Raw genomic sequence first — 15,256 nt, forward strand, 5'->3', positions numbered from 1 at the left:
CATCTGTCGCCAGCTGGAGGTTCCCTCACGGTCCTGACTTTCTTTCTCATGTTCTCTCTCCTTCTGCTCCTCATCAGGACCTTGGGAGCTCAGTCCGGTGCTCCAAGGTGGGGCTCTGTCATTTTCTTCGTCTATCGTCAGGTGGAGGTTCTATGGTGATATGCAAGGAATCCATCAGTATGGCTATAGGAACTGGCCTTTTCAGGCTCCCTCTCCTCAGCTGCCCAAGGAACTAACTGGGGGCGTCTCCCTGGAAACCTGGGAACCCCTCTAGGGTCAAGTCTCTTGACAACCCTCAGGTAGCTCCTTAAATTAAGATATATGCTTCCCTGCTCTCATATCCACCCTTCCTATATCCCAAGCACCCCATTCCTCCGAGCTCCCCCCGCTCTCCCCTTCACACTTTTTTCTCCCCATCTTCCCTTGGCCCAGTCTTGCCCAACCCTCAAGTTCCCAATTTTGCCTGGCGATCGTGTCTACTTCCAATATCCAGGAGGATTACTGTATCTTTTTTTGGGAGTTCACCTTCTTATTATCTTCTCAAGGATCCCAAATTTATAGGCTCGATGTCCTTTAATTATGGCTAGAAACCGAATATGAGTGAGTACATCCCATGTTCATCTTTATGGGTCTGGGTTACCTCACTCAGAATAGTGTTTTCTATTTCCATCCATTTGCCTGCAAAATTCAAGATGTCATTGTTTTTTTACCGCTGAGTAGTATTCTAGCATGTATATATTCCACAGTTTCTTCATCCATTCTTCCACTGAAGGGCATCTAGGCTGTCTCCAGGATCTGGCTATTACAAATAATGCTGCTATGAACATAGATGAGCATATGCTTTTGTTGTATGATTGGGCATCTCTTGGGTAGATTCCCAATAGTGGAATTGCTGGGTCCTGGGGTAGGTTGATCCCGAATTTCCTGAGAAACCGCCACACTGCTTTCCAAAGTGGTTGCACAAGTTTGCATTCCCACCAGCAATGGATGAGTGTGCCCCTTACCCCACAACCTCTCCAGCAAAGGTTATTATTGGTGTTTTGGATTTTAGCCAATCTGACAGGTGTAAGATGATATCTCAAAGTTGTTTTGATTTGCATTTCCCTGATAGCTAGGGAGGTTGAGCATGACCTTAAGTGTCTTTTGGCCATTCGAACTTCTTCTGTTGAGAATTCTCTGTTCAGTTCAGCACCCCATTTTTTAATTGGGTTAATTGGCTTTTTACCGTCTAGTCTCTTGAGTTCCTTATATATTTTAGAGATCAGACCTTTGTCAGTTGCAGGGTTGGTGAAGATCTTTTCCCAGTCAGTAGGCTGCCTTTGTGTCTTAGTGACAGTGTCCTTTGCTTTACAGAAGCTGCTCAACTTCAGGAGGTCCCATTTATTCAATGTTGCCCTTAAAGTCTGTGCAGCTGGGGTTATGCATAGGAAACGGTTCCCTGTGCCCATTTGTTGTAGAGTACTTCCCACTTTCTCCTCTATCAAGCTCAATGTGTTCAAATTAATATTGAGGTCTTTAATCCATTTGGACTTGAGTTTTGTGCATGGTGATAGATATGGATCTACTTTCATTCTTCTACAGGTTGACATCCAGTTATGCCAGCACCATTTGTTGAAGATGCCCTCTTTCTTCCATTGTGTACTTTTGGCTCCTTTATCAAAAATCAGGTGTTCATAGGTTTGTGGTTTAAGATCCGGGTCTTCTATACGATTCCATTGGTCAACTTCTCTGTTCTTATGCCAATACCAAGCCGTTTTCAATACTGTAGCTTTGTAATAGAGTTTGAAGTCAGGGATGGTAATGCCTCCAGAAGAACCTTTATTGTATAAGATTTTTTTGGCTATCCTGGGTTTCTTGTTTTTCCATATAAAGTTGATTATTGTCCTCTCAATCTCTGTGAAGAATTTTAATGGGACCTTGATTGGGATTGCATTGAATCTATAGATTGCTTTTGGTAGAATTGCCATTTTTACTATGTTGATCCTCCCAATCCACGAGCAGGGGAGATCCTTCCATTTTCTGGTATCCTCTTCAATTTCTTTCTTCAAAGACTTAAAGTTCTTGTCAAATAAATCCTTCACTTCCTTGGTTAGCGATACTCCCAGATATCTTATGCTATTTGTGGCTATTGTGAAAGGTGATACTTCTCTGATTTCCCTCTCTGCTTCCTTATCCTTTGTGTATAGGAGGGCGACTGATTTTTTTGGAGTTGATCTTGTATCCTGCCACGTTACTGAAGGAGTTTATCAGCTGTAGGAGTTCTTTGGTGGAGTTTTTGGGGTCGCTTATGTATACTATCATATCATCTGCAAATAATGAAAGTTTAACTTCTTCCTTTCCAAATTGAATCCCCTTGATTCCCTTATGTTGTCTTATTGCTATTGCTAGAACTTCAAGCACTATATTGAAGAGATAAGGAGAGAGTGGACAGCCTTGTCGTGTTCCTGAATTTAGTGGGATAGCCTTGAGTTTCTCTCCGTTTAATTTGATGTTAGCTGTCGGCTTGCTGTAAATAGCTTTTATTATATTTAGGAATGACCCTTGTATCCCTAATCTCTCCAAGACCTTTATCATATAAGGGTGCTGAATTTTGTCAAATGCTTTTTCAGCATCTAATGAGATGACCATATGGTTTTTTTCCTTCAGTTTGTTTATATGATGGATTACATTAATAGATTTTCGTATGTTGAACCAGCCCTGCATCTCTGGGATGAAGCCTACTTGATCGTAATGGATAATTTTTCTAATGTGTTCTTGGATTCGGTTTGCCAGTATTTTATTGAGAATTTTTGCGTCAATGTTCATGAGTGAGATTGGCCTGTAATTCTCTTTCTTGGTTGAGTCTTTGTGTGGTTTAGGTATCAGGGTAACTGTAGCTTCATAGAAGGAATTTGGCAGTGACTCTTGTGTTTCTATATTATGAAATACCTTAAGGAGTATAGGTATTAGGTCTTCTTGGAAGTTCTGGTAGAATTCCGCATTGAAACCATCTGGTCCTGGGCTCTTTTTGGTAGGGAGGTTTCTGATAACAGTTTCTAATTCTTCGCGACTAACAGGACGATTTAGAGCATTTACCTGTTCCTAGTTTAACTTTGGTATATGGTATTTATCTAAAAAACTGTCCATTTCTTTTACATTTTCCAATTTTGTGGCATACAGGCTTTTGTAGTAAGATCTAATGATTTTCTGAATTTCCTCTGTGTCTGTGGTTATGTCCCCCTTTTCATTTCTGATCTTGTTAATTTGCGTGTTCTCCCTCTGCCGTTTGATTAGTTTGGCTAAGGGTTTGTCAATCTTGTTGATTTTCTCCAAGAACCAGCTTCTTGTTTCATTGATTCTTTGGATTGTTTTCTGTGTTTCTATTTTGTTGATTTCTGCCCTCAATTTGATTATTTCCAGTCTTCTACTTCTCCTAGGTGAGTCTGCTTCTTTTTTTTCCAGAGCTTTCAGGTGTGCTGTTAAGTCACCAATGAGCGCTTTCTCCGTTTTCTTTAAGTGGGCACCTAGTGCTATGAACTTTCCTCTTAGCACTGCTTTCATTGTGTCCCATAGGTTTGAGTATGTTGTGTCTTTGTTTTCATTAAATTCAAGAAAGACTTTAATTTCTTTCTTTATTTCTTCCTTGACCCAGGTGTGGGTCAGTAGTTGACTGTTCAGTTTCCATGAGTTTGTGGGTTTTCTGGGGGTAGCATTGTTGTTGATTTCTAATTTTAATCCATGGTGATCCGATAAGACACAGGTGGTTACTAATATTTTTTTGTAGCTGTGGAAGTTTGCTTTGTTACCAAGTATATGGTCAATTTTCGAAAAGGTTCCATGAGCCGCAGAGAAGAAGGTATATTCTTTCCTATTTGGGTGGAATGTTCTATAGATGTCTGTTAAGTCCATTTGATTCATTACCTCCATTAAGTCTTTCAATTCTCTGTTAGGTTTCTGTCTGATTGACCTGTCCATTGGTGAGAGAAGAGTGTTGAAGTCTCCAACTATTAGTGTGTGTGGTTTGATGGCTGCCTTGAGTTCTAGAAGTGTTTCTTTTACATAAGTGGGAGCTTTTATATTAGGGGCATAGATATTCAGGATTGAGACTTCATTCTGATGGATTTTTCCTGTTATGAGTATAAAGTGTCCCTTTCCATCTCTTCTGATTGATTTTAGTTTGAAGTCAACTTTGTTGGAAATTAGTATGGCCACACCCGCTTGTTTCTTAGGGCCATTTGCTTGATAAACCTTTTCCCAACCCTTTACTCTGAGTAGATGTCTGTCTTTGTGGTTGAGGTGTGTTTCTTGTAAACAGCAAAATGTTGGATTCTGTTTTCGTATCCAGTCTCTTAGCCTGTGCCTTTTTATAGGTGAATTGAGTCCATTGATATTAAGTGATATTAATGACCAGTGGTTGTTAACTTCAGTCATCTTTAGTAGTAGAGTTTGTGTGTTTCCCTTCTTCTAGTTGTGCTGGTGAAGGGTCGCTAGATGCCTGAGTTATTGTCGGCGTTGTTGGACTCCTTGGTTTGTGATTTTCCTTCTATTACTTTCTGCAAGGCTGGATTTGTGGCTGCGTATTGTTTAAATCTGTTTTTGTCCTGGAATATCTTGTTTTCTCCATCAATGGTGAATGCAAGCTTTGCTGGGTATAATAGTCTAGGCTTGCATCCATGTTCCCTAAGTGTCTGTAGCACATCTATCCAAGCTCTTCTGGCTTTCATGGTTTCCATTGAGAAATCAGGTGTAATTCTGATAGGTTTCCCTTTATATGTTACTTGACCTTTTTCCTTTGCAGCTCTTAATATCTGTTCTTTATTCTGTATGTTTTGTGTTTTGATTATTATATGGCGTGGGGATGCTTTCTTTTGATCCAGTCTATTTGGTGTTCTGTAGGCTTCTTGTACCTTCATAGGAACATCCTTCTTTAGGTTGGGGAAGTTTTCTTCTATAATTTTGTTGAATATGTTTTCTGGGCCTTTGAGTTGTAATTCTTCTCCTTCTTCTACCCCAATTATTCTTAGGTTTGGTCTTTTCATGGTGTCCCAGATTTCCTGAATATTTTGTGTTAAGAATTTGTTAGATTTGTTTAGTTCTTTAATCTGTGAGTTTATTTCCTCTATAGTATCTTCAGAGTCCGAGATTCTTTCTTCCATCTCTTGTATTCGGTTGGAAATACTTGTCTCTGAAGTTTCTGTTCGTTTACTCAGAGTTTCCATTTCCAGTCGTCCCTCAGATTGTGTTTTCTTCAATACCTCCATTTCATTTATCAGGTCTTGTACTGTTTCCCTTACCTGTTTGATTGCTTTTTCTTGTTTTTCTTGTTTTTCTTGGGTATCTTTCAGAGATTTATTTATTTCGTCTACCTTTTTGTTTGTCATCTCCATTTCTTTATGGCAGTTTTTTACCTCCTGTTTAAGGTCCTCTATTATTTTCATAAAGTACTGTTTAATGTCGGTTTCTTCTATATCTTCTGGGGTAGGGTGTTCAATTCTTGTTGTTTCGGGATGTCTGGCTTGTGGTGATGTCATGTTGCCTTTCATGTTGTTGGAGGAGCTCCTGCATTGGCGCCTGCCCATCTCTTCCTTCAAAAGGAGCCCGGAGGCGTTTGGTGTCCTAGACCAATCTTTGCTGTGACTGAAACTGGTTGGATCTCCCCAGTGCCAGACGAGGACCTATTCCTTGCATCACAATCTGAAGAAGCCCGCACTCCCTTGCAGGAATCCTCAGACCTGCCTGGAGGCCAGAGTCTGACTCCTCTGGGTGGATGGCCTTAGAACAGGAGCAGGACACCTGAGAACACTAGGGAAAACTTGGGAGAGACAGGGACGGGAGAAGCAGACACAAGCCTCCAGAGGGAGCTGGGGGGAGGGGGTCTGTGCTCTCTTCCAGGGCAGGTTGCCCCAGGGTCCGCATTCACTCACCAGTTCAGATGGAATGTCAGGGCACAGGATCAGGGATTCCAGGCAGCCCAGGGTCGCAGCCCAGACAAAAGGGCCAAGGTGGGGGCAGGGCGGGATGGAATACCACACAGCGAACCTGGCAGCACAATCTGAAGGAGCCTGCACCCCTCCGCAGGGATCCTCAGACCTGCCTGGAGGCCAGAGTCTGACCCCTTTGGGTGGATGGCCTTAGAACAGGAGCAGGACACCTGAGAACACTAGGGAAAACTTGGGAGAGACAGGGACGGGAGAAGCAGACACAAGCCTCCAGAGGGAGCTGGGGGGAGGGGGTCTGTGCTCTCTTCCAGGGCAGGTTGCCCCAGGGTCCGCGTTCACTCACCAGTTCAGATGGAATGTCAGGGCACAGGATCAGGGATTCCAGGCAGCCCAGGGTCGCAGCCCAGACAAAAGGGCCAAGGTGGGGGCAGGGCGGGATGGAATACCACACAGCGAACCTGGCAGCACAATCTGAAGGAGCCTGCACCCCTCCGCAGGGATCCTCAGACCTGCCTCCTGCCAATACTTCTTAAGCAAGACTGTAAGCCCAAGTCCTGGAGGTTCCTCCTTTCTGTTCTCTGAACTCTGACCCTTTGTAGATTTTTCAGAGACTCAGAATTTCCCATGCTTGTGGTTTCTAATGCCTGGGACAACTACACTTCCAAGGGAGCAGAAGCAGCTGGGTCATTGTCCCCTTGCATGACAAATTTCAACGCTGCAGTCGTCCCAGGAACCATGCATGTCTCTGAGCATCTGAAACCCTCCAGGAAGAGTTAGCAGGCCAAAGGAACCTCTTGAGCTAGTGCCCAAACTGAGGCCCATAGCTTACCATCTCTCTACAGATCCCCTTCCTGGGAGCTGGGATTAAGATCCATGAGAAAAGGGTGTTGGACAACCTGCGGCCCTTCCATGACCGGATGGAGGAGTGTTTCAAGAACTTGAAAATGAAAGTGGAAAAGGAGTACGGGGTCCGAGAAATGGTATGAGTGATCCATCCCTGTGACTGGGAAGCGGGAGGACCGTGGGAATAAAAGCTGGAAGGGACTGACGTGGGGAGCCTTCCTGTATTCCTGTTCCCTCAAAAGTCATTCCTAGAGAGAAACCAGTTATACATCAGATCTATGAAACTATGCTATATAAGTATAAAAGTTGCATCAATGAAGCACCTAGCATGTGCTTGGCCCTCTATAAATACAGTTGATGTTTATTAACTGACCGAAACAAGTAGGTAGGAATGTTTTTTCAGTTATTTATCATTTTAGATTCAGGGGCATCAAGCAACTTGCAAATGCTGTATTGCAAGTTAAGACCAGGGTGTCTACCTAGCTGTGCTGTCTCCCAAACCACTGTACTCCCCACAGCCAGAAGAGAACATTGGCCAGTACTCTGAGAGTCTTACCTCTCACATAAAGCAGAATCATCAAATATCAGAGCTATGTAGTACCTTGGCGACTGTCTGCCCCAATCCTCTTGGTCTACAGACATCCAGAGAGGAGCTGGTCTTCCAGGGAGGGCTAGAGCTAGACCTGGGTCCCTCTTCCTCCACACAGAAACGAGTTGACCTTCTCCATGCTCTCTCCCTGAAATGCAATTCTGATGCTAAACACTTGGACTTCGGCCAGGCCTTGCAGACTGAGAGACTGGCCACAAACCCCAGGCCCCAGGAGTGAGTCCCCACACTTCTCCACACAATAATTTACAAACATGGGGGCTCTCACCTTCCCTACAGACCTGGCAACGTACTAGAACCCATGACTCCAAGGACTCTACTGTTTATCAACTTTGCAATGATTTTGAAGCAATGTACAGTCCGTAGAAACTGTTCTCTGGATCTCAATCTTTCTGGGGCTAGACCTGTGTGACCAAGAACTTTTGGAAGAGTCTAGACTAGGGCACCTACACACGCCTCTTGAGTAGCCATGGGTGACGTTGACTGCCATGTGACACCAGAGTGCTACAATATATGGTGTCCCCAGCTAGGATGTTGGACGGTCTGGGTAGATTCAATGCATTTTCAACTTAACAATAGGCTTATTGGGATGCGATCTCATCCTCCGAGGAGTTTCTGTACTGCTGCTTTCACGTTATGGTACCATTTAAGAGGAGCTAGGTGAAAAACACACAGGGTGAGAATGAAAGGGTCCCAGATAGATACTGGCACCCTGGTATGTGATTACCTATCATGGATCTCCCTGGAGCTGAAGTGTGGAGTGTTTCTCGGGGCTTTCACTATATAGCCAAGATTGAGTAAATCATTGGTCATGGGCTGGAGATGCATCTCTGTCCCCTGCCTCCTCCCTGGAGGGTGAGTTGATAATATGTGGCTCAGAGTCTCAGCCCTATAATGACAGGGTTGGTCTCTCTGGCACAGGCAGGCTCCATCTCCAGCCATCTCATTAGCATAAAGAAAGATGGCCCATGGGGTCACTGAATAATACAGATGCTGTCTCAATGGGGAAACTCGGACTAGCAATTGCTCCCCTGGGATAGATGCTGCTAGTGTTTATCCTGCAGCCCCGTGGCCCTGCTGGCTGAAAGTTTTGCACTGATGCCCTGAGCCCACAGTTCCACCCTGCCCAGATGGGGAGGAGGGCTCAGATAACAAACCTCTGCTCTGCCCGCTGCTCACCACCGGTTCTCATACCTACAGCCGGACTTCGATGACAGGAGATTGGGCCGCCCCAGGTCCATGCTACGTTCCTACCGGCAGATGTCCATCATCTCTCTGGCCTCCATGAATTCTGACTGCAGCACTCCCAGCAAGGTCACCTCAGAGAGGTCAGCCTCTTCCTGGAGCTCCTGGCCTAGGCCACCTCCCCTTTCACTTCAAAGCCTTTCCCCAGCTGGGTCCTCAGGAAAGCCTTGGAGTCATTCAGTGGGTTGTCTTAGCTGGCGCCAATTTTTAAAGCACCCTGGGCAGCTGAGAGAGGCTGGTTGCTCTCCCGAGAACTCAAAATACACGGCAGGTGTGTGTACACACACACACATGCACACACATCACTGTCCCCACTGGGCTCCTTGCTCAGTGATGTCTATTGGCAGGCATCCAGCATCCCTCACCCAGCCTGCACTGTAAATGTTCTTTCCTCCAACAGAGGTCCTATCCTTCCCATTTTACTCCCACAGTAGCATGTCCCCTCCCAAATCTCCTGCCTCATCCCCCTTTTGTCCTGGAACCCTGTGGTTCCAACTTTACTGTCTGCATCATGTGCCCAGTGTTCAGGTTGTTGCAATCCCACACTTACTGAGCAAATGGTGGCTCAGAGAAGTCAATGGATTTATCCAGAGTCATTCAGCTAAAAAGCAGCAGTGCCTGAATTTGAACCCAGATCCCCATTTTAACCAGTTTCATTCCCTTGCCATCCCTCTTGTTTTTAATGGCTTACCACCTTCAATCATCCTAACCTTTTTTGAATGTTTGTGGATGGGTGCCTTCCTCAATTTCCTGTCAAGATAACTGACCAGCCCTATGGTGACAGCTCAGTCAGCATGAAGGTCCTCTTAGGTCCCCCATGTCCCTACCGGGCTGTCCCACTAAAGTTCTAACAAGTTCCCACTGCCCCTCAGCTTTGACCTAGAACCAGCAGCACCCAAGACTCCCAAAGTGGAGGAGGAGCCCATCTCCCCGGGGAGCACTCTGCCAGAGGTCAAGCTGCGGCGGTCCAAGAAGAGGACCAAGAGGAGCAGCGTGGTGTTTGCAGACGAGAAGACAGCGACCGAATCAGAGCTGAAGCGGGTGAGTGGAGGTGCTAGGTTCTCCGCGGTTCTTCGCAGAACGTGGGATGATTAAATGCAGCCTGACTCCCTCATTGCATTGGGTCTTAGAGGAGGGAAGCTGCCCAATAGGAGATAGAACCCAAGCTGTCAGACTCCAGAGCTTGAGTGTTCATTGCAGAGAGCAGCCACCGGGGCTCTCAACCCTCTGTCTCCTTGTCAGAACTACCTAACTGGGCTTCTGAGTGCTGGGCTTTGTGGGGTGTGGCAAACAGACTGATCATTTTGGGTCTTTTTACATATAAGCTATTAATTTATGTTATGTAGAGAATAATTATATAATCAATGTTTGGGTGACTGAGGGCAGCCTGTGCTACATGGTGAGTTCCAGGACAACCTCATCTACAGAGTAAGCCCTTATCTCAAAAAGAAATCCAACAATAATTACTAACGAAGAGATTTGGTACCAGACAGCCCTGAGTTCAATGTTAGCTTCCCCCAGGAAAGGTTTATTTAAAAAGTATGCTGGGGAACTGCCAGGGAGCGAGCATTAGTCATCATGGCATAGCACGTGGGGTTGGGGTGGCTCTGGATGAAATGGCAGGGCTAGCCCATACCTTCTGGTAAAGAAAGAACCCCCATACGCTTTCCAGTGGGCCTCTAAAGGAAGAGCATAGGCATGTCTTCTATGCTCCAGGATTCTACAGAACACCATTCCTGATCGTCTAACCGAATAGACCCTTCCCAACACCCCTGGCAGGATAGAACATGCAGCTCTAAAAGGCAGACTGACACGGAACGGTATGCAACAGAACAAATGAGCTGTCTATGCTGCCGGGTCCATAGAAATGACTTCAAGCACTTTCCCCTGACCTTTGAGGACTAAGCCCTTCAAGGCGCTAAGCCCTTGCGATCTGTGATGTGTGGTATATCCATCCAGCTCTCCAGAAAGCACGAGTTCATGAGCGACACCAATCTCTCGGAGCATGCGGCTGTCCCCACGAGGGTGTCTGTCCTCTCTCAGATGAGTTTTGCCAGCCAGTCCATGCCCACCATCCCAGGTATGTATATTTGCCACTGCTAACCTGGGGGAAGAGGTAGTGTGGGTTGCCAAGCCGTCAGGCAGAAGATGGATGAGAGCCACTTCTACAGGGCAAGGAAGGTTGGGTATCTGGGGCCAGAAGACCCCGGCTTCTGCGTTCTCTCAGAAGCCATGTGATCAGGTTCTACAGGAAGCAGAAGGGGAAGTCTGCTGTACCTCTTGGACCCCTCCCTTCCAAAAGTCCCTCAATTTGCAGGCAGCAGCTCCCCAGGTCCAGGAGTGTGCCTTTGGCTTATCTCTAGGGTCCATGGTACCTCTGCTAACCTGGAAGACTACTTCTAGATTTGCAAAGCTTGTCACAGCATCTAATGACTGTGGTATTCGGTGTATAGATGACGCCTGTGCCCATCTCTTACTGTCCAGGGATATGGGACAGCCCCCACTCACTTTCCTATTCACAGAGCAAGGCCTATATACATCTGAGACCCAGCATCTATTGCAGCTAGTTCTAGTGTCTGCTGCTCCACACCGGCTGTTCTGAGGACTGGGCCGAATAGAACAAGGCAGAACTGGTGCTGCCCCCTTGTGGCTGAACAGTGCATGACAGAAAAAATATCTGCTTCTACCAGAGTGCCTGCTTCTGTCAGACCCTGCCCTCATTATCCCCTTCACACCATGGTACCCAACCATGAAAATGCCTCCCTCCCCATTGCTGCACATTCAAATCAATTCACTGAATGTCAGTATCCTGCAGAGACTAACTGTTCAGTGGCAGTGGGAAGCTAAGTCCAGACCAGCCCAACCCAAGGGGCAAGGGGGCTCCCCTTCTCAGCCCTCTTCCCATCTAGATGCTTCTGTACAAAGCTTTGCAAAGGGCCACGAGACAGGACCACCCAAAGGATGGTGTAAGATACTCTTCCTGTCCCTCAGGACCTACCTCTCCTGCCCACTGCTCATGTCTGGGGTCCCTACTGTCTCCCCAGCCCTCACACTCTCAGCGGCGGGCGTGCCTGGCTTGGAGGAGGCCAACACATCTCCCCGGCTGAGTCAGACCTTCCTGCACCTCTCAGATGGTGACAAGAAGACCCTGAAAAAGAAGAAAGTCAATCAGTTCTTCAAGACTATGGTGAGGGCCGCCAGTGACTGGGAAGAGGGGGAGTGCCGAGGAGACACGGGGAGTCAACAACTGAAGGAAAAAAATGGGGAGGGTTTAGACAGGTATGTGTGTGTGTATATATATACACACACATACCTGTGGGTATGTACCTTGTACCTTCACTGCTCCCTGGGGAGTATGGCCAGAGATCCTAAGACTGGGGCAACTGTCCAGCAATGCCCACCATGTGGTGCTTCTTGGGCCTCCATGTAGCTCCCTTGAGCAGGACTGACCCCAGTTCCGGAATAGAAGTCCTTCTGGGATCGCCAGTAGGTTGCTAGTCCTGACTTAAACTATATGCTGGAGCTCCCCCATGAGTCCCAGCAGCTAGTCGTCTATCTTTAGGAGCCAAAAGTACTTTTTTGGGGCAAAGCATTTTCCTATTCTACTCATATTACAAAAGCCTTCAAATTAAAAGTTGGTTTTGAATCACTGACTCTTGAAGTCCCATCTCCTGTTGTTACCCTGTCAGTTCTTGTCTGGGATCAAGAAGGGACAGACGTACTTCCGATCCTCTGGGCACTATGATTCAGAGTGGAGATACTATAAAAATCACAGGTTGCCTGAGAGCCTGTGTGAGTGAGTCAGGCCCCATGCTAAGCACTTCCCCATCATTATCCTGTTTGATCCTCCCCTGTTCCAGAAGAGTTTTGCAAGGCTCGCAGAGAATCAGCTAAGCCATGTGCAGAATTCACACAGCTAGCAAGGGATCTACGAAACTTCCCAAAGTCTGCTTCCTGACCAAAGTCAAGGTCATAGCCACTCCTAATCACTTGGGTTTAGGTATAAGACATGCTTGTGGGGTCTGGGGTGCTCCAAGATGATGCATACAAAAATCCCATCTTGCTGTTGTGTTTGTGTGTCTTCCCACATAGCTGGCCAGCAAGTCAAGTGAAGAAAGCAAGCAGCTCCCAGACCTCCCGTCCACAGACCTATGAGAGCTGCTGCTGAGCAGAGCAGCGGGGGAGCTCCATGGGAGAGGCATGCACATGACATTGAAATTACACAAGGGGGCAAACCTTTAAAAGAGACAGAGGATTCCAGTGGGCTCCAGAACCCAAGGGACAACAAGCCTTGTGTCTCCTGAGGCCACCACCGCGGTGACGGATGACTCAATGGACAAAGCCCCACTGTGGATTCAGGGAGTTCCAGGAGCCAGCAAGTGGTGGTGGATGCTCTCCCCAGCATCCAGGGCGGGTGGATGCTCTCCCCAGCATCCAGGGCGTACATGCCATAACTCAGTTTCACAGATAGGAGTTGTATTTGTTTCATTCCTCGGTCTCAGTACTTAAAAGAACCGAAACGCCTTTAAATGTTCTATTTCCGGTTAACATTTTTTGTACTTTACATTTTTAATAAGCCATTTTCTAGTCAATTATCTCCAAAGTGTTGCTCTTTCTTACTGACATTAAACATGGTCTCATGGCTCAAACAAACCTTGTTAATCATGTCTGTTCCTGTAGGACTGGGTAGAAAGTTCCCAGGTGGTTCCCAGGGGACTACAGCAGTTTAGAAGGCTTATGTTGGCTCATCTCAATGCCATGTTTTCCCTCCTGGCTCAGGAGACCCCCAAGAATCTTCTCTTAGACTCTTGGTTTCTTTGGGGCCAAATCCTGGGGTATCAGGATGCCAAGAAAACCCAGAACTTTCCTCTTAGAGCCTGACAGTAGAGACTTTCATGCCACCTTCCTCCATCTCTACACAGAGATGGCTAAAGCACCTACCCTGTTACTCTAATGAAGCCTCCAAGCAGTGACAGAGAGATCCAAGGGCTGGTGGATTCACGGTCCAGCCTCCAAGTTAGATCATCAGATCAGAATGGTGGTTTTCTTGGAGAGATATTTCTACGTGTGAACACAGGAGGACGTCCATGGTCAGATTCCTCAGATGAGACCCAAGGAAGAGGAGCAAGGGAGATGAGAACCATCCTAACCTCTACTGCCCCAGCGAGCAGAACTGTGTAGTGAGGCCTGAGCATAAGGCTGTGCCCTTGTGGAAGTCAAGTGAATGGCAGCTGGCAACGTAGGGTCCAGAACTAGGGGTGGCAGCTGGCAATGTAGGGTCCAGAACTAGGGGTGGAAGATCATGTCTTAGTGGCTAAGTCCCTGGGGTCCAGTGAAGGATGAGATAGAATGATTTAGAAAATTACTTCCTAAAGCTTAATTAGTTAGTCCTAAAAGGTGGGTATGATTATTACCCAGTTGGAGAAACTGAGGCACAGGCAGAAGTGACCTAAGCCTTGAAAGTGTCAACACTGGATCTAGCATCCGAATGGGAAGCTAAAATCATCCCCACTACCTAATACTCCAGCACCTCTTAGCCCAGGACATCCTGAGTCCTGGTTACCATTGTATATGCCATTCTCTCCCAGGTGCTGCCCATGCCCCATCTCCAAACCTCAGAACCACCGTCTGCTCTAGCTTCCTATTTCTGCTCTGCTATGGTGGCTGTGGGTGTTTGGGCTGCATCCGACAGCTTTGGATTCCTGAAGTCAGCTGAGATCAAAACACCTCTGGACCCACCTTCCAAAATCCCTGTCAAAGCATGAGTAGAGGACCCGAGAGGAGGTGAAGGGTGGTACCCTACCCCCCTGGCTTGCTGCAGATGTCAGCATCATGTAGCCCTTGTCCTTTCTGCTACAATCTCTCTCCAAGTTCTATGTTTAAACCACGGTTTGCTTTTTTCTACCAGCATGAAGTAATGGAATCCTAGTGTTTAACCTTCAAATAGAAACTCTTCCAATGACAACTAGGGAGAGTATCTCAACAAGCAAATGAAAACAGTTCCCCATTCCCTGTGACTCCAGACAGACACAAGCCCGTCGTAGACCTGCAGACTCGATTGCTTCTCACCAGGGAGGCTTGTGCAATATAGACTCAGAAGCTGTTTTAATGGCTGTAACTCTGAAAGTTCTGTCTTCAATCACTTCCCCGCTCCTCAACAGGCCACTGTAATAATAATAACATCCCTGTGTTCTGCCTTCACAAAATTACCAATATCCGTGAATTTCCTTACCGGGTTTGAAAGGGACCCACAAAACAGAGCAAAAAACGGAAACCCATGGATTCCTGTTCACTCAGCACTCAAGGGCTAAATCACATCTGAGGACTGTCACTGGGCAGCACAGGGAGGGGAATAGGCTTGGCACTTTGCCAGAATTCCAGATGCTATTGCTACACACCAATAGGCACAACCATGCTAGTAGAGACAACCAGTTATACCACAGCTGCCTTTGGCCAGGTACTCACTCTGTGTCTTTTTCTTAAACCCTAACCTCACATCCACCCTACAAGGCAGATAGTAGGGTGCCACTCAAACGGGTGTGGAAACTCAGTGTTTATGTTTCTTTAGCACCACCGTTCCTGAATGCCTGATACTTGAAAATTTTATAAAGGAAAAAAAGTGTCTTTCTTACAGTTCTGTATT

At 46.5% G+C, this 15,256-nt stretch overlaps 1 protein-coding gene across 1 annotated transcript in view; it reads left to right on the plus strand.

Moving 5' to 3' along the window:
* The window catches only part of Dock2 (dedicator of cytokinesis 2), a 414,772-nt gene extending 401,506 nt beyond the window's left edge, over window positions 1-13,266 (plus strand). Inside the window, exons 47-52 of the mRNA XM_038325610.1 lie at window positions 6,761-6,898; window positions 8,569-8,696; window positions 9,486-9,654; window positions 10,573-10,693; window positions 11,658-11,800; window positions 12,706-13,266. Of these exons, the coding sequence (XP_038181538.1) occupies window positions 6,761-6,898; window positions 8,569-8,696; window positions 9,486-9,654; window positions 10,573-10,693; window positions 11,658-11,800; window positions 12,706-12,768 (762 nt within the window). The 3' untranslated portion in view covers window positions 12,769-13,266. The remainder of the gene's footprint in view (window positions 1-6,760; window positions 6,899-8,568; window positions 8,697-9,485; window positions 9,655-10,572; window positions 10,694-11,657; window positions 11,801-12,705) is intronic.
* Window positions 13,267-15,256: the final 1,990 nt, after the last annotated feature.

This window comes from Arvicola amphibius, chromosome 4, assembly GCF_903992535.2.
Source record: "Arvicola amphibius chromosome 4, mArvAmp1.2, whole genome shotgun sequence".
Taxonomy (NCBI): domain Eukaryota; kingdom Metazoa; phylum Chordata; class Mammalia; order Rodentia; family Cricetidae; genus Arvicola; species Arvicola amphibius.